Source organism: Schistocerca nitens, chromosome 3 (genome assembly GCF_023898315.1).
Source record: "Schistocerca nitens isolate TAMUIC-IGC-003100 chromosome 3, iqSchNite1.1, whole genome shotgun sequence".
Taxonomy (NCBI): domain Eukaryota; kingdom Metazoa; phylum Arthropoda; class Insecta; order Orthoptera; family Acrididae; genus Schistocerca; species Schistocerca nitens.
The window spans coordinates 248,925,521-248,948,219 of record NC_064616.1 but is presented as its reverse complement, the minus strand read 5'-3'; the positions used below and the strand labels follow the sequence as shown (position 1 = coordinate 248,948,219).

The following is a 22,699-nucleotide window of genomic DNA, read 5'->3' as shown; positions in this document are numbered from 1 at the left end:
TTAGGGAAGGATGGGGAAGGAAATCGGCCGTGCCCTTTCAAAGGAACCATCCCGGTATTTGCCTGAAACGATTTAGGGAAATCACGGAAAACCTAAATCAGGATGGCTGGAGACGGGATTGAACCGTCGTCCTCCCGAATGCGAGTCCAGTGTGCTAACCACTGCGCCACCTCGCTCGGTTTTCCCCCTTAATGCATAGTTACAATGCTTAGTTAAAAGCATAATGCTTAGTTATACTATCCCATTTGAAATTGTGTTAAAATATTACGTACTGTTTTCAAGCAAATTCATGTGCAACATTTGGATTGTCCTTGTACCTAGATAACCTTCTCTGATTTATGGTCTTGAGGAAAAATGGGCTGCCGTTCCACTACATACATTTAGAGACCTCACCTAAAGCGTTCCCAGCTGAATTAAAACTGTGAGACAGGCGAATGGTTGACACATCCCATATTAATGTCTACTAATCGATGTCCAGATAGTTTTGATGAGACGTATTGCATCTTCTGACTGTTAACAGATGTCACCTAAACATGCTCACATTTTTCTATTTGTCAATTTTCAGAACGAGAAAGTGGAGGTAAAGCAGAAGTGGGCGTCCCGGCTGCTGGGCAAGCTGCGAAAGGACATCACGCAGGAGTGTCGGGAAGACTTCGTGCTCAGCATCACGGGCAAAAAGCCCGCCATGTGCGTCCTGTCCAACCCTGACCAGAAAGGCAAAATGCGCCGCATCGACTGCCTGCGACAGGCTGATAAGGTAACTCACTCCTCCTATGTAATAAAACTGTCAAGTCACTTTTCCAGCAAAAGATAATTCCAAGTTATTTCTCGAACTTCGAGACAGAAAACTCTTTGCTGTCATACACCATAAAAAACTCTTGTCATTCTACCATTCGGATTCCAATGAGAGACAAACTGCTAAGCTCAGATCTAATGATAGAATCCTTTCAGGTGACACAAAGTGAAAATCGGACCAGTAAGGATACGGCGGTTGTTCCTCGGACGGGCAGTGAAGTACTGTTATTTTGGGCAAAAATACACTTACTTTTCGACGTAAACTTCATTTAGATGAAAAGACTTTTAGGCCTCTTTCAAAGTTAGTACATTCCATCACAAAATTGCTATTCTGGATTGCTTACAAAATCTTTCAACTTGTGACACAACCTCTTCAGTACAATCATACAATAATTCTTTACATATGGGAGGAGCTGGGCGTCAAGAGGGATTAAAAATTTCATGACCAGGATGATCGTTGCAACAATTATCCCAACTTACTTTCCCAATCCGTTTATCCAAAAGACTTGTGTGGTTTTCACTACATTCTTATTTACCTACACAAGGTATTCGACATATTAAATCACCCTTGCACCACATAATAGACCTATTATAACGAAGCCTTCAGATGGAACCGATTTCGCCCTGTTACGTTGCCGGCTTATCGGCTTCAAATATTGATTTGATTGCTATTTCCATCCTGGTATTCACAGAGACAAATCAGTGCACAAGTAAGGTAGGCTCTTTTTACAACGATCCATACATTTCTTATTCGAATTTGATTTTTTCAACACTCAACAGTTGGGGCTCCCGTTGTCCACAGATCGTCTTCAATAATTAATTCTTCTACAGTACAGTCAATTTCGCAGTGCCTATGTCATTGTGCACTTGATAGATATTTGCTTCTGTGGTTGCACCGAGCATTTGGAAGGTCTGCTATTAAAATCCCCGTCCAGACAACCAGATTTAGATTTTCGGTACTTTCCCTAAATCGCTTGTTTTAAAAGGACATCGACGGGAAGTTAAACCCGAATCTTCCTTCTTTCATGTGTGGTCGGATCATCTTCAACAGAAGTATGGCCACATCTATATGGATGTCAGTTTCTTAACTCTCAAAATGAAGAAGCGTGCTGCATGTAAACGTTCACTCATTTGGATGAATTTCCTTTGGCGAATCGCCCAAAAATATGTTTGATGGTCAGACATTACAGTTTATTCGTCTGAAAGGGACTCATTCGACACTACGAATTCGAGAGGCTGTATGAACAAAACTAAGTTAACTCTTGAGTCACATTACTACGCAACATGTACCAACACAACAAAAACCAAAATTTCATATCAGGGCCATCCTGTACACAGACCGATAACGCTTCACCTTGATCTGGTGCGTAAAGAAGACTCTCTTCTCGGATGCGTAGTACTTTGTTGCGTGAAGGACAAAATATTATCTAGGTGTAAAGTGGCTATGCTACTAGTTTGTTGTTGTAACAGTTTCCAAAAACCGAGTAGGTATTAGTTCCAAATAATGCCAGCATTGACTAGTGATTCATCCTTCGCAAAATGCACTCAACTTCCTTGATGAGTTAGGACTAAACTCGAATCACAGTCCGTTAACATATAATACGAGCCTATACCAATAACTTTCCTTCACCGTAATAATATTCTTTCCTGTAAAGCAGCGATCGTGGTCTTAGGGTCTAATACTCTGTCAACAATTAAGACAGCCAAAACTGTAGCACTGAGGCTTATGCAGAGTGTTTGAATAACAGGTACAAACGAAATACGCCAGTAGAAGTCAATGCATTTTAAGCGGTTACCATGGCTCTCACACATTTTCGAATGAAGAAATGGCGGGTATCCAGTTCATGTACGGGTGTGCTAAGGGCATTACACGGGAGGCAGCACAATTATATTATGCAGTGTATACCCAGAGACGACAGGCAGTCAGCAGTGTGTTCATTAGGTTCCATAAATGCCAGCACCACATCGATACATTTAAACCTAACATGCACTATGCAGTTAGACCAGGAACAGTGTCGACATCACGAATGGAGGAGGGCATATAACAACAACTGGACGCAGTGCCGGTCGCAAGTACCAGACGGATTGCTGTATCAGAACGCTTCTCGCCCTCCACGATTCGGCAGTTGCTACGTGAGGGACAGTTCTTCGCATATAATGTACAAAGTGTGCAAGCCTTGCTCATTCCTGACTTTCCAGCTCAGGTTGCCTTCTGAAAATGAATCCTTGTACATTGTGGGAATGATTCATAGTTCCTCATTACAGTCAAAGCATGCTTTACCCGAGACGGTAATAACAACATCTAAAACACACGTTTAGGCTTATGAGAACCCATATGTTATCATTAAGAAGGCACATCAGCGGTGATTTTCCAGTAACGTCAGGGTAAGCATCGTTGGTGATGGGTTGATAGCGCCACATTTCCTTCCTACTCGACTTCCTAATCGTGTTTACCTTCATTTCCTGCAACACAAGCTAATCATCTATTTGGATGATGTTTCTTATGATTAATTCTTCTACTGTACAGTTATTTTCGCAGTGCCTATATCATTGTGCACTTGATCGATATTTCCTTCTGTGGTTGCACCGAGCATTCGGGAGAACTGCGATTCAAATCCCCGTCCAGACAATCAGATTTAAATTTTCAGTATTTTCCCTAAATCGCTTAAAGCAACTGCTGCGGCGTATGTGGTACCTGCACGATGGTGCACCGGTGCACTTTCATGTGGCTGTTCGGAAATACGAAGTACGAATCTTCGACAAAGCAGATAGGTCGTAGCTCGCTAATACCATTTTGAGTGGTTTCAGTACATTTGGAGCATGCATGGGAATTTTGAACTTTTACTGGCATCGATGAGCAGATGTGCTGAAGTCTGGCTTCACATGAACGGTGACTATGAGTAACACTTGTAATGTGTTTGTCCTCAAGTACATATCCGCAGTCTGGATCCTTGGGCACTCTGTTCTAAGGTGTTCCTGTACTCAGTCGTACGAGGAGCGTTCAATAAGTAATGCAACACATTTTTTTCTGGGCCATTTTCAGTTGAATAAATGCGGAACTTGTTGTGGGAGATCGTAGAATATTCCCGCTTCAACCCCTATGGTCACACGTAGCCTTCAAAACTGCGTCTGCAACGGAGGTGCGTTCCAAGCAGATAGCAGTCATAGGGTTTCTTTTGGTGGAAAACCAGAGCATCGCAGATGTTCATAGGCGCTTGCAGAATGTCTACGGAGATGTCAGTGCACAAAAGCACGGTGAGTCGTTGGGCGAGGCGACTGTGATCAGCACAACAATGTCGTGTAAACCTTTCTTATCTCCCGCTTGCCGGCCGGCCGCACACAGCTGTGACTCCTACAATGTTGGTACGTGTGGATACTCTCATTCGAGATGATCGACGGATCACAAACAAACACTTCGCTGCTCAGCTGGACGTCGCTGTTGGCAGTGCTAACACACTCGTCCACCAGTTGGGGTACTCACAGGTATGTACCCGCTGGATTCCTCGCCACCTAACAGAATACCATAAAGAGCAACCATTTGCGCGGATCTGCTTACGCATTACAGTCCGGACCACGTACGTTCCGACTTTCATCTGTTTGGTCCAATGAAGGATGCACTCCGCGAGAAGCAGTGCATGGATGTTGGGGAGGTCATTGATGCAGAACGACGTTGGCGCCGACGTCGACCAGTGGAGTGGTACCATGAGGGGATACAGGCGCTCCCAGTAATGTGGCGAATGGCCATCACATTGAACGTGGATTATATTGAAAAATAAGGTTTTTAGGGCAAAAGTGTGGGGAATAATAAGAGGTTTTGGAATCCTCAATAAAGCCAACCTGCTTTCAGGAAAAAATGTGTTGTATTTCTTATTGAATGCCCCACGTAATACATCGTATCAGAAATTATAATTAATTGCTTCTCTCACTGTCTTCTATTCATCCCTTTCTGTATAGGTGAACATCGCATCATTCGGCTTGAACGATTCAGTTAAGCCACAGAATCCTTCATTACTGTAACTAGTTCGGATGCGGGGTCACAAGTATTCCGACTGTCTTACGTCGCTACTCCACTTCTCTCGTTTTTATCAAAGTTACTCCGCTTCTCTTTAGTACATACCGTAACCTGTTCGTAGATTCAGCTATTTTGTCACATCGCCTTGATTTCATACAGTGTACTACGTACAGATGGCTTGTCATCTCTATCATTTGTGTATCGCTTTTACAGTGGCCGAAGCGCAAATTCTGAAGAATTACAGGTTAGAGACATTCACATAAAAATTTTCAGGGCACTGCGACTGACAGTGATTGACTTAGATATAACATGACTACACCGGAGAAAAATGTAAGGTATTTAAATTTTCTTACAACATAACTTTATATATGCGTGTGACTTATCATTCGCCTAGAGATTTAGGTTTCATTCAAGAGGCAAATGCTATACGTTGCGTTCCTCCGTTAACAAAAATTATTCCTCAAACTATTCATCGGTGGGACATAGTAATTTCGCTTACAGAAATTTCAGCGCTTTCTTGAAGACATTCTATTTTTTGGATTCAAGACGAAAGTAGGTCACTAAGGAAAGTTGTCATGTAAAACACTTCTCAGTCGTCGTATAAATGTGATAATAAAAGACACGAATATGGTCACACCATATATTACTTCTGAATTCGAAAAACTTGTGTCATAAGCTGAAGTTATAATATTCACGTAAAGTAATTCATCACACAATTATAGTCTACAATCTGGAATGAAATGAGAAAAGCACACTAAGAACGCTGGGCGACAGTTACAGACATTCGTACGTCGTACCTTCTGTGTAACTAAAACACGGGCGGTTCTTCATATAACAGAAACGCATTTTGTTGTAATACTTACTTAAAAATTCTTATTTGTGCCGAGAGAAAAATGTAAGTGAAATAAGAGATAATTAAATAAATTATATTATTAAACAGGCTCATCTTGGTCTTCATCATGTTACACTTATTCTCGTGCAGCGTTTAACAGAGCGGTACATGAAGTACATTCATATAGGTTACACCTCTTTTTCAGCTTCTTTCTCGATAAAGATGTATCTTATGCAGAAGTCTTATTCCAGATTACGAAGGTGAATATAGACTTCGAATTCCAAATGTAACTAAATTGATATATTTTAAATGTCTGTATACTGCAAACTTCGACCCGTTATTGCTGAGAACAGAATGATTTTAGTATATAACTACTGCAGGAAACATATTTTCCTGTTCTATTCCACACACAACGTCTCAAATTAGCGAAGAGCGTACTGTTGGATAAATTAAAGAAGACTTAATATTGCATCTAGGCTTTATTTTACAAAATTTAGCCGCTGGAATTTGATTAATACATTATTACCAATGGATTTCACTGCAAAGTTAAGCTCTGTAACAAGGCATTGCTTTGCAGTTGAAAGTTTAGGTGTATAATAACAATCATGATCTACAGCAGTCATGATTATTTTACGATTGCTCGCAGAGATTAATACAACTGTTCTACTTCGTCAGTTTCCCATTCCCAGTTATTTCTCGACAAGAATTAGTTTGATTTCTTCGCGTTTGCGTCCGATACGGAATATTCAGATGTTAGTGGTTCACAGATTGCTGCGATGTTATAACTAGACGGCGAAGGGGCAGGCTGATATTTCGGGTGAACTTTGTAAATGCTGTTACAGTGCTGACCTATAAGCTCAAGCTCCACGCAGCGTAAGCCGTCTTTCCATTTAAGGTGAGCACAATTGCTCGTCCATGCTTTGTCTACAGTGCTATGCACTACACGTAACTTGCTTTGGGTTGAACAAGAATTTCCATGTAGTGTGGTTGTATTTTCAAATTCGTAATTGAAGCACAGCGTACTATTCGCTATAAAATATAATGTTCTAAAGTTTTGGAAACGTTTATGGCGTCCACTTACAACCTGTCATCATGAAGTACTACGCTTCAACAGTAATCTGACTACATCGCTATTTACACTGAACAATTAGCTTATGATCCTCTTTATCACAGCACCTAAACGTATCATTTAAAAGATGGCAATTTATCAAACGTCTCTCCAGAAGAAAAATAGGAAAATGGATTTAAGAAACAAATATTCCTAAATAAGTTGCTAAATTATCGGAAAATTACACACCGGTGTATGTGATTATTGCATTGTGCTTTTATTTTAACTACGAGCAATTATTTCACAATCCGACAAAATGTCAGGAGTCACTTTCCTCATTGAAATACTTTCTTGGCTTTCAGATTAATCTGTATGTGAGTAAGAAGTTGTAATTATATTCTAAATTACAAATTTCTGAGTATTATTTTTAATAACAGAGTCGTCTGTTCGTATTTTCGGTACACTGTAACCATACGTTATTCTTCATATAGGCCGAAATGGTTTTAACGAATGTTATTTCATAATAGTTACCTACAAGAGGAACCATGTATGTTTCTGCGTCTATTGCAAAGAATTTCTAGATGTCATAAATGGTCACTTATGTTTTGAGAATAACTTTGTACTGAATTCTGTAGTTCTCAACATTGTACTCGAAAGCAACCATTAAATAAGTTCAACTTTACATCCCAAGAATAACCAGCGGACACGCACCTGTAAAATAATCTGCGATAGAGTGACATTATAAATACAGGTGACAACGTAACGGCCAATACTGAGCGTGGCCGTTAGGTGGGTTTCATATTCACTTCTCTAAATATCGAATTGGTCAAACGTAACCAGCTGTAGCCGTTGCTACAATTTTTTTTCTGCCATTTAACGTGGCCTTCACTTCCGGCAAAGTTTTCTTTCTGTGGTGAATGCCAAGTTGCAACGTGCTGGGGTCGTTCAGTAAAAGTGAGCTTCATGCACTCGCGTGTAAGAAGACACAGCTTCTCCTTCAGCTTATAGCTTCCATTCAGATATATCAGATATATCTCATGATGGTAACATTTCAGTAAATCACCATAGAATATTAATTTTGTAATTTAAATTAAGTGCATTTAGAAGCATATTCTTCAATATCACAAGTCGTAATTTCTTTGGAAAGCCAACCAGCAGCCCTTGAAATAGTGACATGAGGACCTGCATGGTGATCGCACCATTGTTAACAGCTGGTGACATAACAACTGATAAAAGCTATTAAAGTCATCAAGAAATTTTTGGATGTCTTTGTTTACTGTCTTCAGTTTTGGGGGTTTGTCATGCGTAGTATAGTGGGTCAGTTAGCTGTGGAGTTCCGACTAAGATGAAATGAATCCTGTTGAAATTCATGCCGTTGCTACAATTTTTTTCTGCCATTTGATGTGGCCTTCACTTCTGGCAAAGTTTTCTTTCTGTGGTGAATGCCAAGTTGCAACGTGCTGGGGTCGTTCAGTAAAAGTGAGCTGGCAAAGGGAACTGCCCAAGTGGCAAACAGAGGTGAAAGGAAAACGCACATCACTATCATTATTACTTTACGGTGTATATCACTGTGCAATTCAAACAGGTGTTACAGTTGTGGAGTGCTGTACTTTTTTCAGGACGAATAATAAATGCGGATCTGTGAAGGACTAGTAGATTTACTTTTATAATGTTTTGCCGTTAGCATTTCTGGAACCAGAGAACTCCGATGACGGAACCCAACCTCTCAAAAAGCACAAGGAAGTGAGCAACCAAAACCGACCTGTGGTCTGCAAGGAAATTTAGTATTTGCTGTTTATGATCGTTCATTTTCAACTGTTACTGCCTTATTCGAAGAGAGAACAGTACAGCTTTTATTTCTGTGTAGCCTTTATGTTTTTCCACATTTCATTTCCTACCATAATGAAAGGGAAGACCCCTATAGGTCTATCGACTTCTTTTGGAAGTGGCTCGAGTGGGACCCATTTGGGATTTTTCTAAGGGTATTTTCAGTTCCAGTATATACCTTATTACCATCAGGAACCTGTCAAAACCTCAGTTCAGAACCAAAGGATTTGACTTACATTTTTTCAGCGTCTCATGGGCTGATTCGCCTTATTACCAGAGAACAGTCACTGCGCATTTTTAATTCGCTTCTTGAGCTTGCAGAAGGGGAGTTCATAGTCCGAATAATTAATATACTGGGAGGCGAAACAGAATGAATGTTACTTTGTTTTTAATGCTGAACAGCTATACGATACCTACAAACGCTTTTCTTATTACCAGCGTTAGGCATGTAATTTTATTTCAAAAACCATGTTTCGCAGCCATATAAGAAGGAAAATGTGCGACGTGTGAAGATTACGCAAGGCGATTTCTAAAGAGCAGCGCCACCTTGTAACCTTTACGCACACGCGCGCATTCTCGGAGACGAACTGCAGAGAAAATTTGTGACAGCCACTTTCGCCGTGGCGTCACCCCGCGATAGCGAGAAGGCCTTATTGCCTACTGCTGCTGCAGCGTGCCTCTTCACGCTTCTTAATTGTGGGGAATACGTTTTATTACTGACCCAGCCTTATGTTGCGAGCCGAGCCTCCTCGTAGGGGACGCCGCCCGGTTCTGTTGACACACTTTCTGGTACAACACATGTACCTATCACGCGCGTCTCCTGTCCCTACGTAATGGGTCATACATCACTCGTGATGCTGAGCACCAAGAAAATGGCGATTCAATAATCGGATAATTTACTTTTCGATTTATGGCACGCTTAAGCTCATTTCCTTCTTCTCAGCGTAATATTGAGGATTGTGTGTTAGTATTTGCCTACGCTGTCACTTCACATAATTACGACCATCTGTTAATGTACAGAGCTCACACAAGAGCTAGATGATCTGGACGTGACGTAGTCACGTGCTCATAGGCCTCCACGTGTGTTCCGATCAAGGTCGTGCGCGATGTTTTCAAACCTTTCGAGGAGTGCAATGCGGGGGATTCATACTGCATATACTAAGATCGAGACCATCTCAGCGATGTTCAGCTGTGTTGATTCCAGATTATTTGAGGCTAACTAGACTCTTCAAAGCATCAGTCCCCGTCTATGCACGTAAACAAAATACACAGAGCACGGCGATGTAAAAATGCATTATAAACAAAACTATTCCACAGATGAAGTTGACACTTGCCTTACATTATTACATAACGTGTGCCAACAAAACAAAAACAAAATTTCATTGATAGTGACGTCAACTCCGTGCCAAGCAGAGAACTTTTTACATTTATCTCGTAGTGTTGTAACAGACCCGTTTAGTCAAAATGACAGTGGAAGAAAGTCGTTATTTTTCTCGTGAAACGATGTTGAATGAATTCATGCGATACTAACTGTACAATAAGCCTCCATTTTCTGTCTTATATTTTGTACACGACAATCTGAATAGATAAGGGATATTAGAGTGTACGCAGAGGCGTCAGGTGAACTATTTTCCCGCTCTTTATTCGCGAATGTCATATGAAGGAGATCTATGAACTGCATATAATATCTATGTGCTGTAGATACATAGAATGGTCCTGCGTTTGTTGAAAAGCTGTAAGAGCAATTTCATACTTAGTTTTTCAGTCATACGTTGAAATGAACCCTACCTTGTACTGTGCCTTGATTCCATAAAACACTGTGCACACCCTAAGGACAGAATGGCGATTAATAGTAAGTTTTACACTGCTTGTCACGTAAAACTGTTGAAACCGTCTTCTGAGAACACAATATCACTTTGCAATAGTCAAGCACCATCCATCGGCTACAGAATACCCTGCGTATCATTACACAGCTTCTAAAATGATTATTATCATAAAAGAAAGACGCTAAAACAGTTCCGACTGCCGAGACATTATTCACTTGATAATTTAGTAATTTCCCTGGATAACGACTGACTGTGACTAATTGAGAACCTCGTCCTTGCACATGACTTGATGACACGTTTTTTATACTGTCCAGTCTATTCACGTGGTGTAACAACGTCATAATTTCACGTTCGAGACATACACAAACTCAATAAAAACCGCGAATCATCCTTCATATGATCAGGGACAACCTCTTAACATGGTGTGTGTGTGTGTATGTGGCTTACACCGACAATATGTGGCAAGGCACAGACTGTCGTTCGGGAAAGTAATACACATTACAGAGTATTTGATGAAATACACAAACGTAGTGAGGGTTCCGGGAGAGATCAAGACAGGCAGACGTCGTCGGAAACTAACTAAAGGCAGATTGACGTCGGCTGGAGGCAGACAAGTGTTTTTGGATCGTTTTTAATCACGGTACATAGAAGTGGTTTAGTGTATAATGATAGCATATTTCTTAGACTGTGTGCATACAGTTCTCTTATTTGCATAATGAATTGTATAATTAGAAAACTATATCGTAATCCGAGAGGACTTACAGGAAAATCAGTACAAGTTTCGGCGACTAGCAGCTAAACCAAAATGTTAACTCTTGAATGTCTGTTATGATGTTTGTGTCCGGAGTTGATACTACGTGGCGTAGAACACCACAGATATTGAATAAATGAATTAAACATCAATATATTTATTTATATTAAGTTCATAGTAAAATATGTTATATATAACTTACATTTCTCGATTGTCCGTTACACACTGATTCTCATATATCAATCACTGATTTTTCTGCACGGTAATGTTGATCACTTGCTAGCGGGTTCAGTCATTGAATATCAAAAGCGTCGTGCTAGTACATAGTTATCTCACAGCAAGTCTTCCGAGATCTGGGGGCAAAACGGTGTCCGGCGTCTTGAAACTATGCAAGGACGGATAAATTTTCATGCAGTACATAGGGCGAAGACGACGTCCTAGCGCCACCCACAGGAATACGGCGAGCCCTGGAGAGGGTGTGGTTCTCGCTAGCGGCCTGTTTAAATGGATCTTCTTCGGTGAACGCGCGGTGCACCATGTACTGTTCACAAAAACACTGTCGATACTGCAAATTACCAAAACAAAACAAAAAATCAGAATCTTCGAACTCTTCAATATTGACTCACGTTGCTCAGATATCCAAATGCAAGAAATATTAACTGTGATAGTAGATGAAGGAACCATGTCATTTTTACTGTATGTAAGACAAATTCCAAGGTACTGTACATTTGGAGAATTCTGAAGAGTAGTACACTGCATAACACTTACGGAAAAGCTTTCGACCATGAAGCAGAGTATTATCAACATTTCTTGAGATTATTGTCAGATTGCAGTTACTGAAACAAAAGGATAAAGAGAAAAATGTTCAAAGATAAGTTACGTCATTCTTGATGGGTTTGTTTTGAATAGTACTACAGCGCTATAGAAATAATGAGTAAACTCTAAAAGTGCAGTTTGAGTTTCCTCTACAAAGGCAAAGCGCCTTTCGGAGTGGGCTATTCTCCAAGAATATGTGTAGATAGCCTGACGGTGTGGCCAAGCGGTTCTAGGCGCTTCAGTCTGGAACCGTGCGACCGCTACGCTCGCAGGATCGAATCCTGCCTCGGGCATGGATGTGTGTGATGTCCTTAGGTTAGTTAGGTTTAAGTAGTTCTAAGTTCTAGGGGACTGATGACCACAGATGTTAAGTCCCATAGTGCTCAGAGCCATTTGAACCATTTTTTTATGTGAAGATATCCTCAAAGTATAGGACCTGATAATTACGTTCCGCAAACCCATATTAGATGGATTAGGATTATAAAAGAAGAACTTACTAGTATAGATTAATGTTCCGACCCTAATACGTGAGACAAAGAGGGAAATTAGAGTTTAACGTCTTATCGACTTCAAGATCATTAAAGACGGAGAAATAACTTAGCTGGAGGAGGATGGAGGAAGGAATCAGTCGGTTCTTTTCCAAAGGAACAATCCTATTATTTACCTCAAGCATTTTAAGAAACCTGCAGAAAGCTTGTAAGACACATAGGTGAAGTATAACACGGGAGATGCACGCGACGACTTAGCAACCGACGGTCTGATGCTCCGATCAGACTGAACAAGGTGTCTCACATTAGCCTACGTAAATTGTGGTTGGTTACCAAACTCTACCTCAGGAATGCAATACGCAAGTAGTTAAAACACGAAAACAAAAAATTTACGTTGTTGTCAACAGGTAAAATATGCTACTCGCCTCTACAGTACGTTTGTGTGTTTTATGGAGTATTAAAATATTGTGTTACTAATTTCGTCTTTGCATATAGGATGTGAAACACTCTAAGATGAGAGATACTTCTAAGTAGTAAGTATGCGTTTTACATCGTTACGTTCGAAAGTCGCCACGGAAGGCTGAAATGATCCTTTGTAAAACGCAGGTTTTCAGTTTGTGAACATACACCTGAGCATTGTACAGAATAAAAGGGCAGAAAATTTTCGAGGCGAGGAAACAAAATAGAAAAGAGTCATCTTCTATTAGTACACATTGCTGCAGTGGTTTCTATAGCACACCAGAAGCACCAAAAAGAATACAGAATTTTAAATGCACATATACGATCGCGCGCTGAAAAGCAATGCCTCCGAATTTGTGTGAAAACTCTTAAGGATTTTTAAATAAAACAAACTTTGTTAATATTCTATATTTTCATTCTTCACGTCTACAAATTTATTCCTCAACAGTCACCCTGGCGACGAACACATTTCTGCCAACGAGAGACCGATATTCCACAGAATGTTTGGCTTTGTTGACGGAGCCACAAACTCAGCTCTGCTTGCATCGCTTCATCACTATCAAAGTGAAGCCGTCGAAGGTGTTCTTTAATTTTTGGAAACAGATGAAAATCGGATGGGACCAAGTCGGTACTGTATGGAGGATTTGTCGTGATGAAGCAGAGGGTGCTCCATGTGTGGACGAACTCTTCAAGTTGGTGCTTTCAGTTTTCTGAGGGATTACAGCACGCTGTTCCTCACGCACCAACATAGTTACGTTACGCTCCGCCATGTTATACGTGGCAATTTCGAGCACTCTAGCGGCAGAGGGTTGCAACTTGCCTCAGTTAAGCGGCAAAGTCGACCAAGTAATTCAAGACATCCAATATCTCAACCGATGTTGAGGACAGAATAAAAGTTTGGAGGCATTACTTTTCAGTGCGCCCTCGTAGTCGTGCGTAATGCACATATGGGCCGAATTCGCATAATTTTAAGCTCTAGTCGCACTGTTGGGGGGCAATTTGTCTACAGAAATTCGGACGGGGCACATAGCAAAAATGAAGAAATAAAACTGAGTAGGATCGACGGGCAATGCTTATATATTCAGCAACGTCTAACTACTTCGATTTGCTCACTTAACAGAGTAGACAAATGAAGAATTTTGAAGAGTAGTTAGATTTCATTGTGGAGTAGAACAGATACGTGTCAATTATAAGTTGTTGAATGTATGTGTTGTGGACCAACGAAGACAGAATTTACAGTTGCGTGCTGAGTAAATAACAACATTCCATTTTTGTGAAACAAAAAATGTAGCCGAGATCGCTAACGCACTTTTATACGATGGCGGAGCCTCAGAGATGACCGATTCGATTCAGGTGTTGGAAGAAAATTCCGTTCTTAATTATTTTCCCGGTAAGGGTACGAGAAGTGGTGACGGATAGTTACTGATCACAAGATTTTCCTGCATTGCATTCCAAAGCTTTCAGCAGGAGCACATGGAGTGCACTGTTGATGGAGATCCGCCCGTCTGATGAGGACGTTAAGCTCGGCGGCTCGCTTGTTGCTATTCCAGAGGCAAGAGATTCTACATCAGTAGTGTGAAGATAGTTGAGAATTTCGGTCTGATGGGAGGCGTGCTAAGTTAGTCCGTGCAGTTGAGCTGACAACGGTGGCCGGGTAGCGCAGTGGTCAGCGCATCTGCCTCGTAAGCGAGAGTTTAGAGTTCGAGTCTCAGTTCACTACAAATTTTTAACATTCCCCATTGATTTAAATCAATGCCCACTGGCAGATAATATCATTAATTCATTTTTGTCTTGATTCACGCTGCACGATCCAAATGGTGTATATTTTTTCGGACATCTCCGATAGAACACCCACCACATATTTCATTGAAGTAAAAAAAGTGAAACAGTCATCAATCCGGAGACTGTTTTGAACACCAAAGTGCTTTAGTAGGAACGGTCCTGTTGGAGGTGGTATGACGTTGCCCCACTCAGACGTCTGAGCTGACTTAACTCAGCCGGTTATAGGGGGTCCTACAGTTCAAAGTGTAGTCCGAACCGCGGTTGAAATCACCATTTTCCCCATCAACAATCTTTAACAGGGGTGAAAGAGGTGGTGACATATAAAAATCCTAAGACTGACCAGCGGTCGCCACCGAGCCCTTTTGATTTGTAGTCTCGCACTTTACCACTTTTCTTTATTTTTCTTGCTTTCGATAAGTCTCTTCGTCCTCTTTTCGTCAACGATTCTGTGCAGAAGTCGCGTGACATCTTTCAGATTCCATCTACGAGAACTTCACTTAGCATTCTTTTTTTCCAGAGGTTATCTGTTTCCCTGGCCGAACACGTTTAGATACTGTGCCAGCCCACGGCACTACACTACACCACTACACACGTTCATCCATTATATTCAGACTCCACATTTACAATGGCATCCCACCGTTTCCGAAATGACCCATCTGGACCTCCCAACCAAACAGAAAAAACGACTTTCCTTTTCTGTCATACAGTAGTTACCGTTTCGCCTTAGATTAGAATAACGACGTGATGACAGGAAAGACAGCCGGTCACTGGAAATCAATTACGCTAATTCCAGTATAGGCTAGTGATTATAACATGTGGACCCTCAAAAACGGGGATTATGTCAGGAAAGTGGGTAAAAGGGCGATAAATTTACAGTTACTAGAGCATATACTAAATTTTACAGTCAATATCTGCGCTGCGTGCCTGTTGCGAGATGAGATGAGGTGAGGTGAAAAATGGCTCTGAGCACTATGGGACTTAACTTCTGAGGTCATCAGTCCCCTAGAACTTAGAACTACTCAAACCTAACTAACCTAAGGACATCACACACATCCATGCCCGAGGCAGGATTCGAACCTGCGACCGTAGCGGTCACGCTGTTCCAGACTGTAGCGCCTAGAACCGCTCGGCCACTCCGGCCGGCTGAGGTGAGGTGAGGTAAAAAAATCGGCTACTGGATATCCACATACAGCACAGTGGTTTGCACAGTTACAACACAGATGTAGATGTGTACGTGTCACAGATCGCTTCGGTGCCCAAGACTGTGGTAGAGTAGCACGACCGGCTACGCGTCCCGTTAGAGAAGCAAGAGTCGGTTTGGCCTGTGGTGCAGTGAGGCGCGCGACCTCCGCCGCCACCACGCCCTGCAAGGTGAAGGCTGCTGCTGCCGCCTCCTGCTCCTCACGGCCACCCGCCTCACACAGCACACACGCGCTCATTTGCTTACACACTGTCGCCACCGCCGCCTCGCTGAGCCTCACAACCACCTACGGGGCCTACACCTCCACACGAGATACTTGTGTGGACCAGCTGAAAATATCGACGACTTATTTTGAAGGGCATTTTTTAGATTGACGTGCACCCACATTCTCACCTAATCGCATTTTATATCAGTATGTAGGGCTAGTTCACATAAGTTCGTAGCGTTTTTCCATACGTTTAGTGAACACAACAACACACATAATAGAGACTTTAGTCATTAGTAATATACAGGGTGTCCGAAAAGTCTTTCCCTGACTACATAAATTGATAACTCAGGCTATAAGTAAGATACAAATATGAAACTGGTGTCTAATTGTTGACAAACTATCAAAGTTTTTTTCACACATCAGAAAATTGCCACTTCCATTGTTGCCCAATGACAGTACGCATCGATATGACTTTGCGGTCGAAATGCTTTCACCTATTGAGGACGATGATGGTTATCTCAGACGAATTGCCTTTTCCGGCGAAGCGACCTTTTTTGTCAGTGGAGTAGTGAATCGCCATAATGTGCGCATTTGTGGTTCACAACCCCTTGGCGAGGTCATGGAGTGGACAAGAGGCAGTCCAAAGGTGAATGTTTGGTGCGCGCTATTGAACGATCGAATTATCGGGCCATTCTTCTTCGCTGAAGCTACTATCACATCTGCAGTGTATCTGGACATGTTGCAACTGTATGCTGTTCCTCAGCTGCTTCAGTATCACTCCGATGTCTTGTTTCAGCAAGACGGTGCACCGCCTCATTGGGGTTTCGACGCCCGTGCCTATCTCGATATGACCTTTCCTGGGCGATGGATTGGTCGTGATGGGCCAACGGTTTGCCCTCCACGCTCTCCTGACATAACCCCATTAGACTTCTTTATCTGGGATTATGTCAAGGACGAGGTCTACCGAACACGTGTACCAGGTCTTGAAACCCTGCGGCAACGGATAACCACAGTCGTTGAATCGATCCCTCAAGTGATGTTGGCTAATGTGTGGACGGAAACTGAATATCGCCTAGATATGCTACGTGCTACCAAGGGCACTCATGTGGAAGTTTACTGATGTGTGAAAAAACTTTGATAGTTTTTAAACAATTAGACACCAGTTCCATATTTGTATCTTACTTCTAGCCTGAGTTATCAATTTATGTAATCAGGGAAAGATTCATCGTACACCCTGTATTCTCCTACATTACTTACAACAGTCTGCCAACGCTGGCTAACTTTTCGATTCCGTGACTGTAGACATCAAGTCCTTTGGAGGCGAAGAACTTGTCGAGCCATGGTCGGAGCGCATTTTCATCCGGGAAGGAAGATTGTACGATAGAGAGCGGAAAAGGAGAAAATCTGAAGGCGCATGATCAGCTGAATAAGGTGTGTGCGGGATGACTTCCCAACCCAACTCCAGTAGAGCGTTATTAGTCAATACAGCAGAATGCGGGTGGGCGTTATCGTGGAGTAACATCACTTCTTGCAGTCTTCCTGGTAGTTGTTCTCGGGCTGCGTTTACAAGACGTCTCAGCTGTTCACAATAAATGTCAGCAGTGATGGTTACACCTCGGGGTACCAGTTCGTAGTACACCACACCGTCGCTGTTGCACCATATTCACAACATTATCTTTCGTGAATGTGCGAAGTTCTTTGGACTAGGAATTGCTGCTTTTTTGGGCTCAACCATTCCTTATGTTAGCAAAAAGACACCATTTCTCGTCACTAGTAACGATACAGGATAGGAATGTTCGGTGTTATTCACGAGCCTGTTGATGACGAACAAGTAGAAATGCACATATAGCCACACGCTGACTTTTGCGATTTTGGCTTAGAGCATGCGGTACACATACACCCGCTTTTTTAACCTTCCCTATTGCCTGTAAATGCTGCACATTTGCCTTCTCTCGAGTATACCGACGTCCGATAATTGTGGATTGATGCGTTTAACCGATCGTCACCAAACCCCGAAGGTCTTCCTGAAGGTGGAGAGTCACAAATGTCAAAACGATCCTCCTGAAAACGAGAAAACCATTTTCGTGCAGTGCTCTGTCCAGTGGCATTATCCCCATACACGACGCAAAGGCCGCCGGTGTGGCCGTGCGGTTCTAGGCGCTACAGTCTGGAACCGCGCGACCGCTACGGTCGCAGGTTCGAATCCTGCCTCGGGCATGGACGTGTGTGATGTCCTTAGGTTAGTTAGGTTTAAGTAGTTCTAAGTTCTAGGTGACTGATGACCTCAGAAGTTAAGTCCCATAGTGCTCAGAGCCATTTGAACAATTTGAACCACGACGCAAATGTTTCTGGCTGCCTCGCTTGTTCCGATTTCTCCGCTTAGCACTACATTTTCTAGCGTCCGCAGCTCCACTCATTATCTCCAAATGACAACATGAAAATATGTCAACTCAAATAGCAACCGTGAGCAACAAATAAAAAACGACTGTCGATAAATAAACCTATAGCAGCCGGAATACCAACATGCAAAAAAAAAAAAAAAAAAAAAAAACGCTACGAACTCGTGTACCAGTCCAATACTTTAAATAACATTTTCGCACTGTTTCGTTTCAAATCCCGAAGGACGATTTGGTGAGAAAAATTCACACCTTATATAACACCTTATTTGTTTTTAAAACAAGAGAATGCTACGAATTTCTTAAGAAGTGACAAAATGTGGAAATCTGTGGGTGCTAATTCTGTTCAGTAGGGTGGGTGCTCCAACAATTCGTACTCCTAACCCCACATTTTCGCATCGCCAAAACACGTTTGTCGCGAACGAATGCTTTTCTCCCTTCTCAAATCCCGGCCTCTTTTCGTGTGTTTTGTCACCAAATTTGTCCTGAACAGTTGCCCGTATTCACCTTTTACTATTTTATTCTTTTCGAGAAAATCAGAAAGAGGAATACTTTTTGCATCCCAGGAAACGCCGGCTATAACCTGTCGTGTAGATGCAACAGACTTCACTATTATTGATGCAAGTCCACCGGGTTTCAGCCACTGCTTTGACTGTTGTTTCGTTTCTGGAGTGAAGCTGTGGCCGTACAACATATCCATAGCCGTTGCATTGATTTTAAAACGATTCAAACATAGCTGGAAACTTTTTTTCACATTCGATTTTGGTGAAAATACAACAAATGCGATACCCATCTTGCACAAAGCTTCTTAACAATTTCTTATTTGTTAAAATTCAGCGTTAAATTTGTTTTCCTGAAGTCGTTTCTTTCAAACTACTTAAGTCGACAACCGACCAATACCATATTATGCAATTTTCTGAAGTTTTCATTTGCCGCTGGAATTTTTGGAGTGTCTTTCACATGCGTAATCTTCAGGAGAAGCACAGCATACTTCAATCCAGTCAGTGTTTTCTTAACTGATGAACATAACAGGCCACATGTCTTATTATCTTTCATAAAATTTAAATGAAAATTTCTTTGGCGATAATACGTCCAAAACTAAGAATTTAATGAAGGCACTGCTTTCAAGTTTACCAAATTGAGCGAAACACACAAAACAGTATTTTAAGAAGCAGTGTAAACAACAATATTCCGCTGATTGAATTGACACTTGATTTTCATTTTTGCGCAATATGTACAAACTTAACAAAAACAATTTTTTTATTGAAATAATCGCCATCTGTAGTGGAAGCTAATACATTTCGCGCGTTGTGCCATTGTACTGCGACCTCAGGGATATCTTTGGTACTTCATATCGCTGATACATTGCTTTCGAAAACGACAGGAACCAGCTACATGGAAGCCACAGATTGCTACCATTCAAAAGAAAATTGACAGAAAAGTCATTATTTGGTATCCATCGATTCGAAGCCATTCACAACAGAAATATCGCAATTCTAACATACACTATCTGATCAAAAGTATCCGGACACTGCTATGTAATACGGAATTCACCGCTAGTTGTCACGACCCGCGGATCTGCCAGTGTAAAAGGATTACAGAAAATGTACTCGCTGTTTCGAATATGAACTACAGTATATTTGGCTGTATAATAGAATAACGACAATGAAAATTTGGGCCGGACCGAACTCGAACCCGAATTTTCTGTTTTACTCGTGGGGTCGGCTATCCGTGCACGAAACACGGCCAGACCTAAACTTCCATATGTTGTCGCCATTGTGTCACAACCTGATTTCGTACGTTACGTATATTTCCGTCCAGGAAGGGAGCCGAAGTAGTACTTCCTGTGTTATTAAAAAACGTGATGCAATGTAACTTCGGATACTTGAAATGTTTTAAAGAGCGACGCCACTGGAAAATGGATGACTGGAAGCGCGAGATTTGAAGTGATGAATCACGCTATGCCCTGTGGCAATCCTTCGGAAGGGTCTGGATTTGGGGAATGGCTACGTAACATTACCTGCCATCATTTGTAGGGCCAATAGTGAATTGCGGAGGACATGGTGTTGCGCTAGAGGTGTATCTTTCGTAGTTAGGGTGTGATTTCCCTATTACGCTTAAGAAAACACTAACTATATAAGGATCATTGTGTACGGCGTACGGTAGAGGAACAGTTCGGAGACGATGACTGTAACTATCAGCATGACAATGCAGCCGGCACGGTAGTTCAGCGTGTTTGGTCAGAGAACTGGTTGTTCCCTGTAGAAAAAAACTGAGTGAAAGGATCAACAACGAACTTCAACGGATGTCATGTGACGTCCGCAACGATCAGCCACGAAAACAAACAGAAGTGTGGTCAGCACGACAGAATGTGAACCCTAAGGGCCAGGGTTCGATCCCCATCTGGTTCGGAGATTTTCTCCGCTCAGGGACTGGGTGTTGTCCTAATCATCATCATTTCATCCCCAACAACGCGCAAATCGCAGAAGTGGCGTCAAATCGAGAGACTTGCACCCGGCGAACGGTCTAGTCACACGACATTTACAATTTTGCATCCTTTCATAAATCAGCATCTGTGAGACAATGTTTTGTGAACAATAACGTTATGAAATGAACTGGCCTGTCCACAGTCCCGACCTAAACCCAGTGGAATACCCCTGAGATGAGTCAGAACGTAGACATCGCTCCAGACACCAGTGTCGAACATCACATCAAGCCGTCATAAAGGCTAAGGTTGCACACACTCCATATTAATGTCCACTAATAGCTGTCATGATGCTTTGATCACACAGAGTATGTAGAGCCCTATAGGTCTGTAAGTGCTAGGTCGTTCCAATATCTGATTTAATTCCAAACCAAGTTGTATGCCTATGCTCTGTTACGGTAGCTCTCCTTTCGAGTGGTTTTGAAGCTTTCGTCAGCACACTGCTAGTAAATGGATTTAGCTAGGTAGCAATAAAGTCTTATTAACTCTACCTACGTAAGGCTGCCATCGTAAAACCTTGCATTCTTCCGTAAGTTTAGGAAAGAAGTTAATTGGAAACAGAGCTTTACCTGAGTTGGTTCTAGTGGGTTAAATCTATAGAGAATCTGTCGTGCCATAACTGGAGCAGTTATCACGTCATTGGCTTGAAGTGATTCACGATAACAACACAAAAACTAAATCGTAGTCGCCGGACAGGAATTTTAACCCGTTTGTTTCAGAATATCATTGTAACCATGTCCTCCTGAAGATCAGACCATTGCCTTAAACGCTACGCAAACTCATTCAGGATTCAACCAAAGGAAAACGGCTACTTTGCGGAAACAACCACCCTACTTTGTTTTTCATAAGCGACTTTATAAAGTATCTCTGTGGAAGTCTCCCTCCGTCTTGTTGCCCCTCTGACCTGGGGTAACGCAACTTACCAGCCCTTCAGCGTAACGACTCCAGCAGTTGACATATAGCAAAACATAACATTGGTAGACAGTGAACGCAGAGGGATACACTCCGATATGATAATTTGACATCAAAACAGAAACATACTCCATACTTGTAACTGAAGTGCAAATTCTGTCGTTAGTTGCCAGTACACAGCAACACTGACATCTTCAACCCTGCTCATGCATTGAACTAAATGCTTAACCTCTTTGAAATGGAAGTGTTTCCTTTCAAAAACACTCCTACACTCTTCTGGGCAGGACAAATGTCGTGTCAAGAATATACAGATAACATTTCTTAGAGTTGTTAAAAGAAGTAAATTAGTTTTGCGATTGTTTCTTACGTTGAAGTCTAACTAGACTGCTGAAAATTACAGCAGCACCTCCGAACATAAAAAAGACGTTGCAGTGAAACTTCTGTAGATTTCTTGTTTCCCCAAGCAAACAATTTAGGTTTACGTGGCTTTCATTCTGTCCTATACGCACTGCTGCTTTACCTGCAACATATATTTTCCTAACTGCACCCTCACTCCATATACGTGATCCCCGGATCTAGATTCACTGATATGAAACTCTCATAATTTTACTCTCCAGTTTGGAGCTTTGATTGTGTTGTGAAAACAGTCTACACAACTGATCGGGAAGCTTTCCCATCAGGTAAATTTCACTGTTTTACCGTCGTCAAGAACTTGAGTCACAGCAAGTGACGTGCAAGGAAATGTAAAAACTATCGTTTACAAACTCAATAAATGATTTCTCAAACAATGAACATACTTTATATGATTCTGTAGAAGTTTTTGAAGCGTTATCAGAAGAACGCCTAAGTGGAAATATTCTC

General features: G+C 41.8%; 1 protein-coding gene across 8 annotated transcripts in view; it reads left to right on the top strand.

The window, feature by feature from the left end:
* The window catches only part of LOC126248210 (nuclear factor 1 X-type), a 601,762-nt gene that overhangs the window by 252,140 nt on the left and 326,923 nt on the right, over positions 1-22,699 (top strand). For all 8 annotated transcript variants that reach the window (XM_049949028.1, XM_049949025.1, XM_049949026.1 and 5 more), the window contains exon 3: positions 566-757. In XM_049949028.1, coding sequence (XP_049804985.1) covers positions 566-757 — 192 coding nt within the window. The remainder of the gene's footprint in view (positions 1-565; positions 758-22,699) is intronic.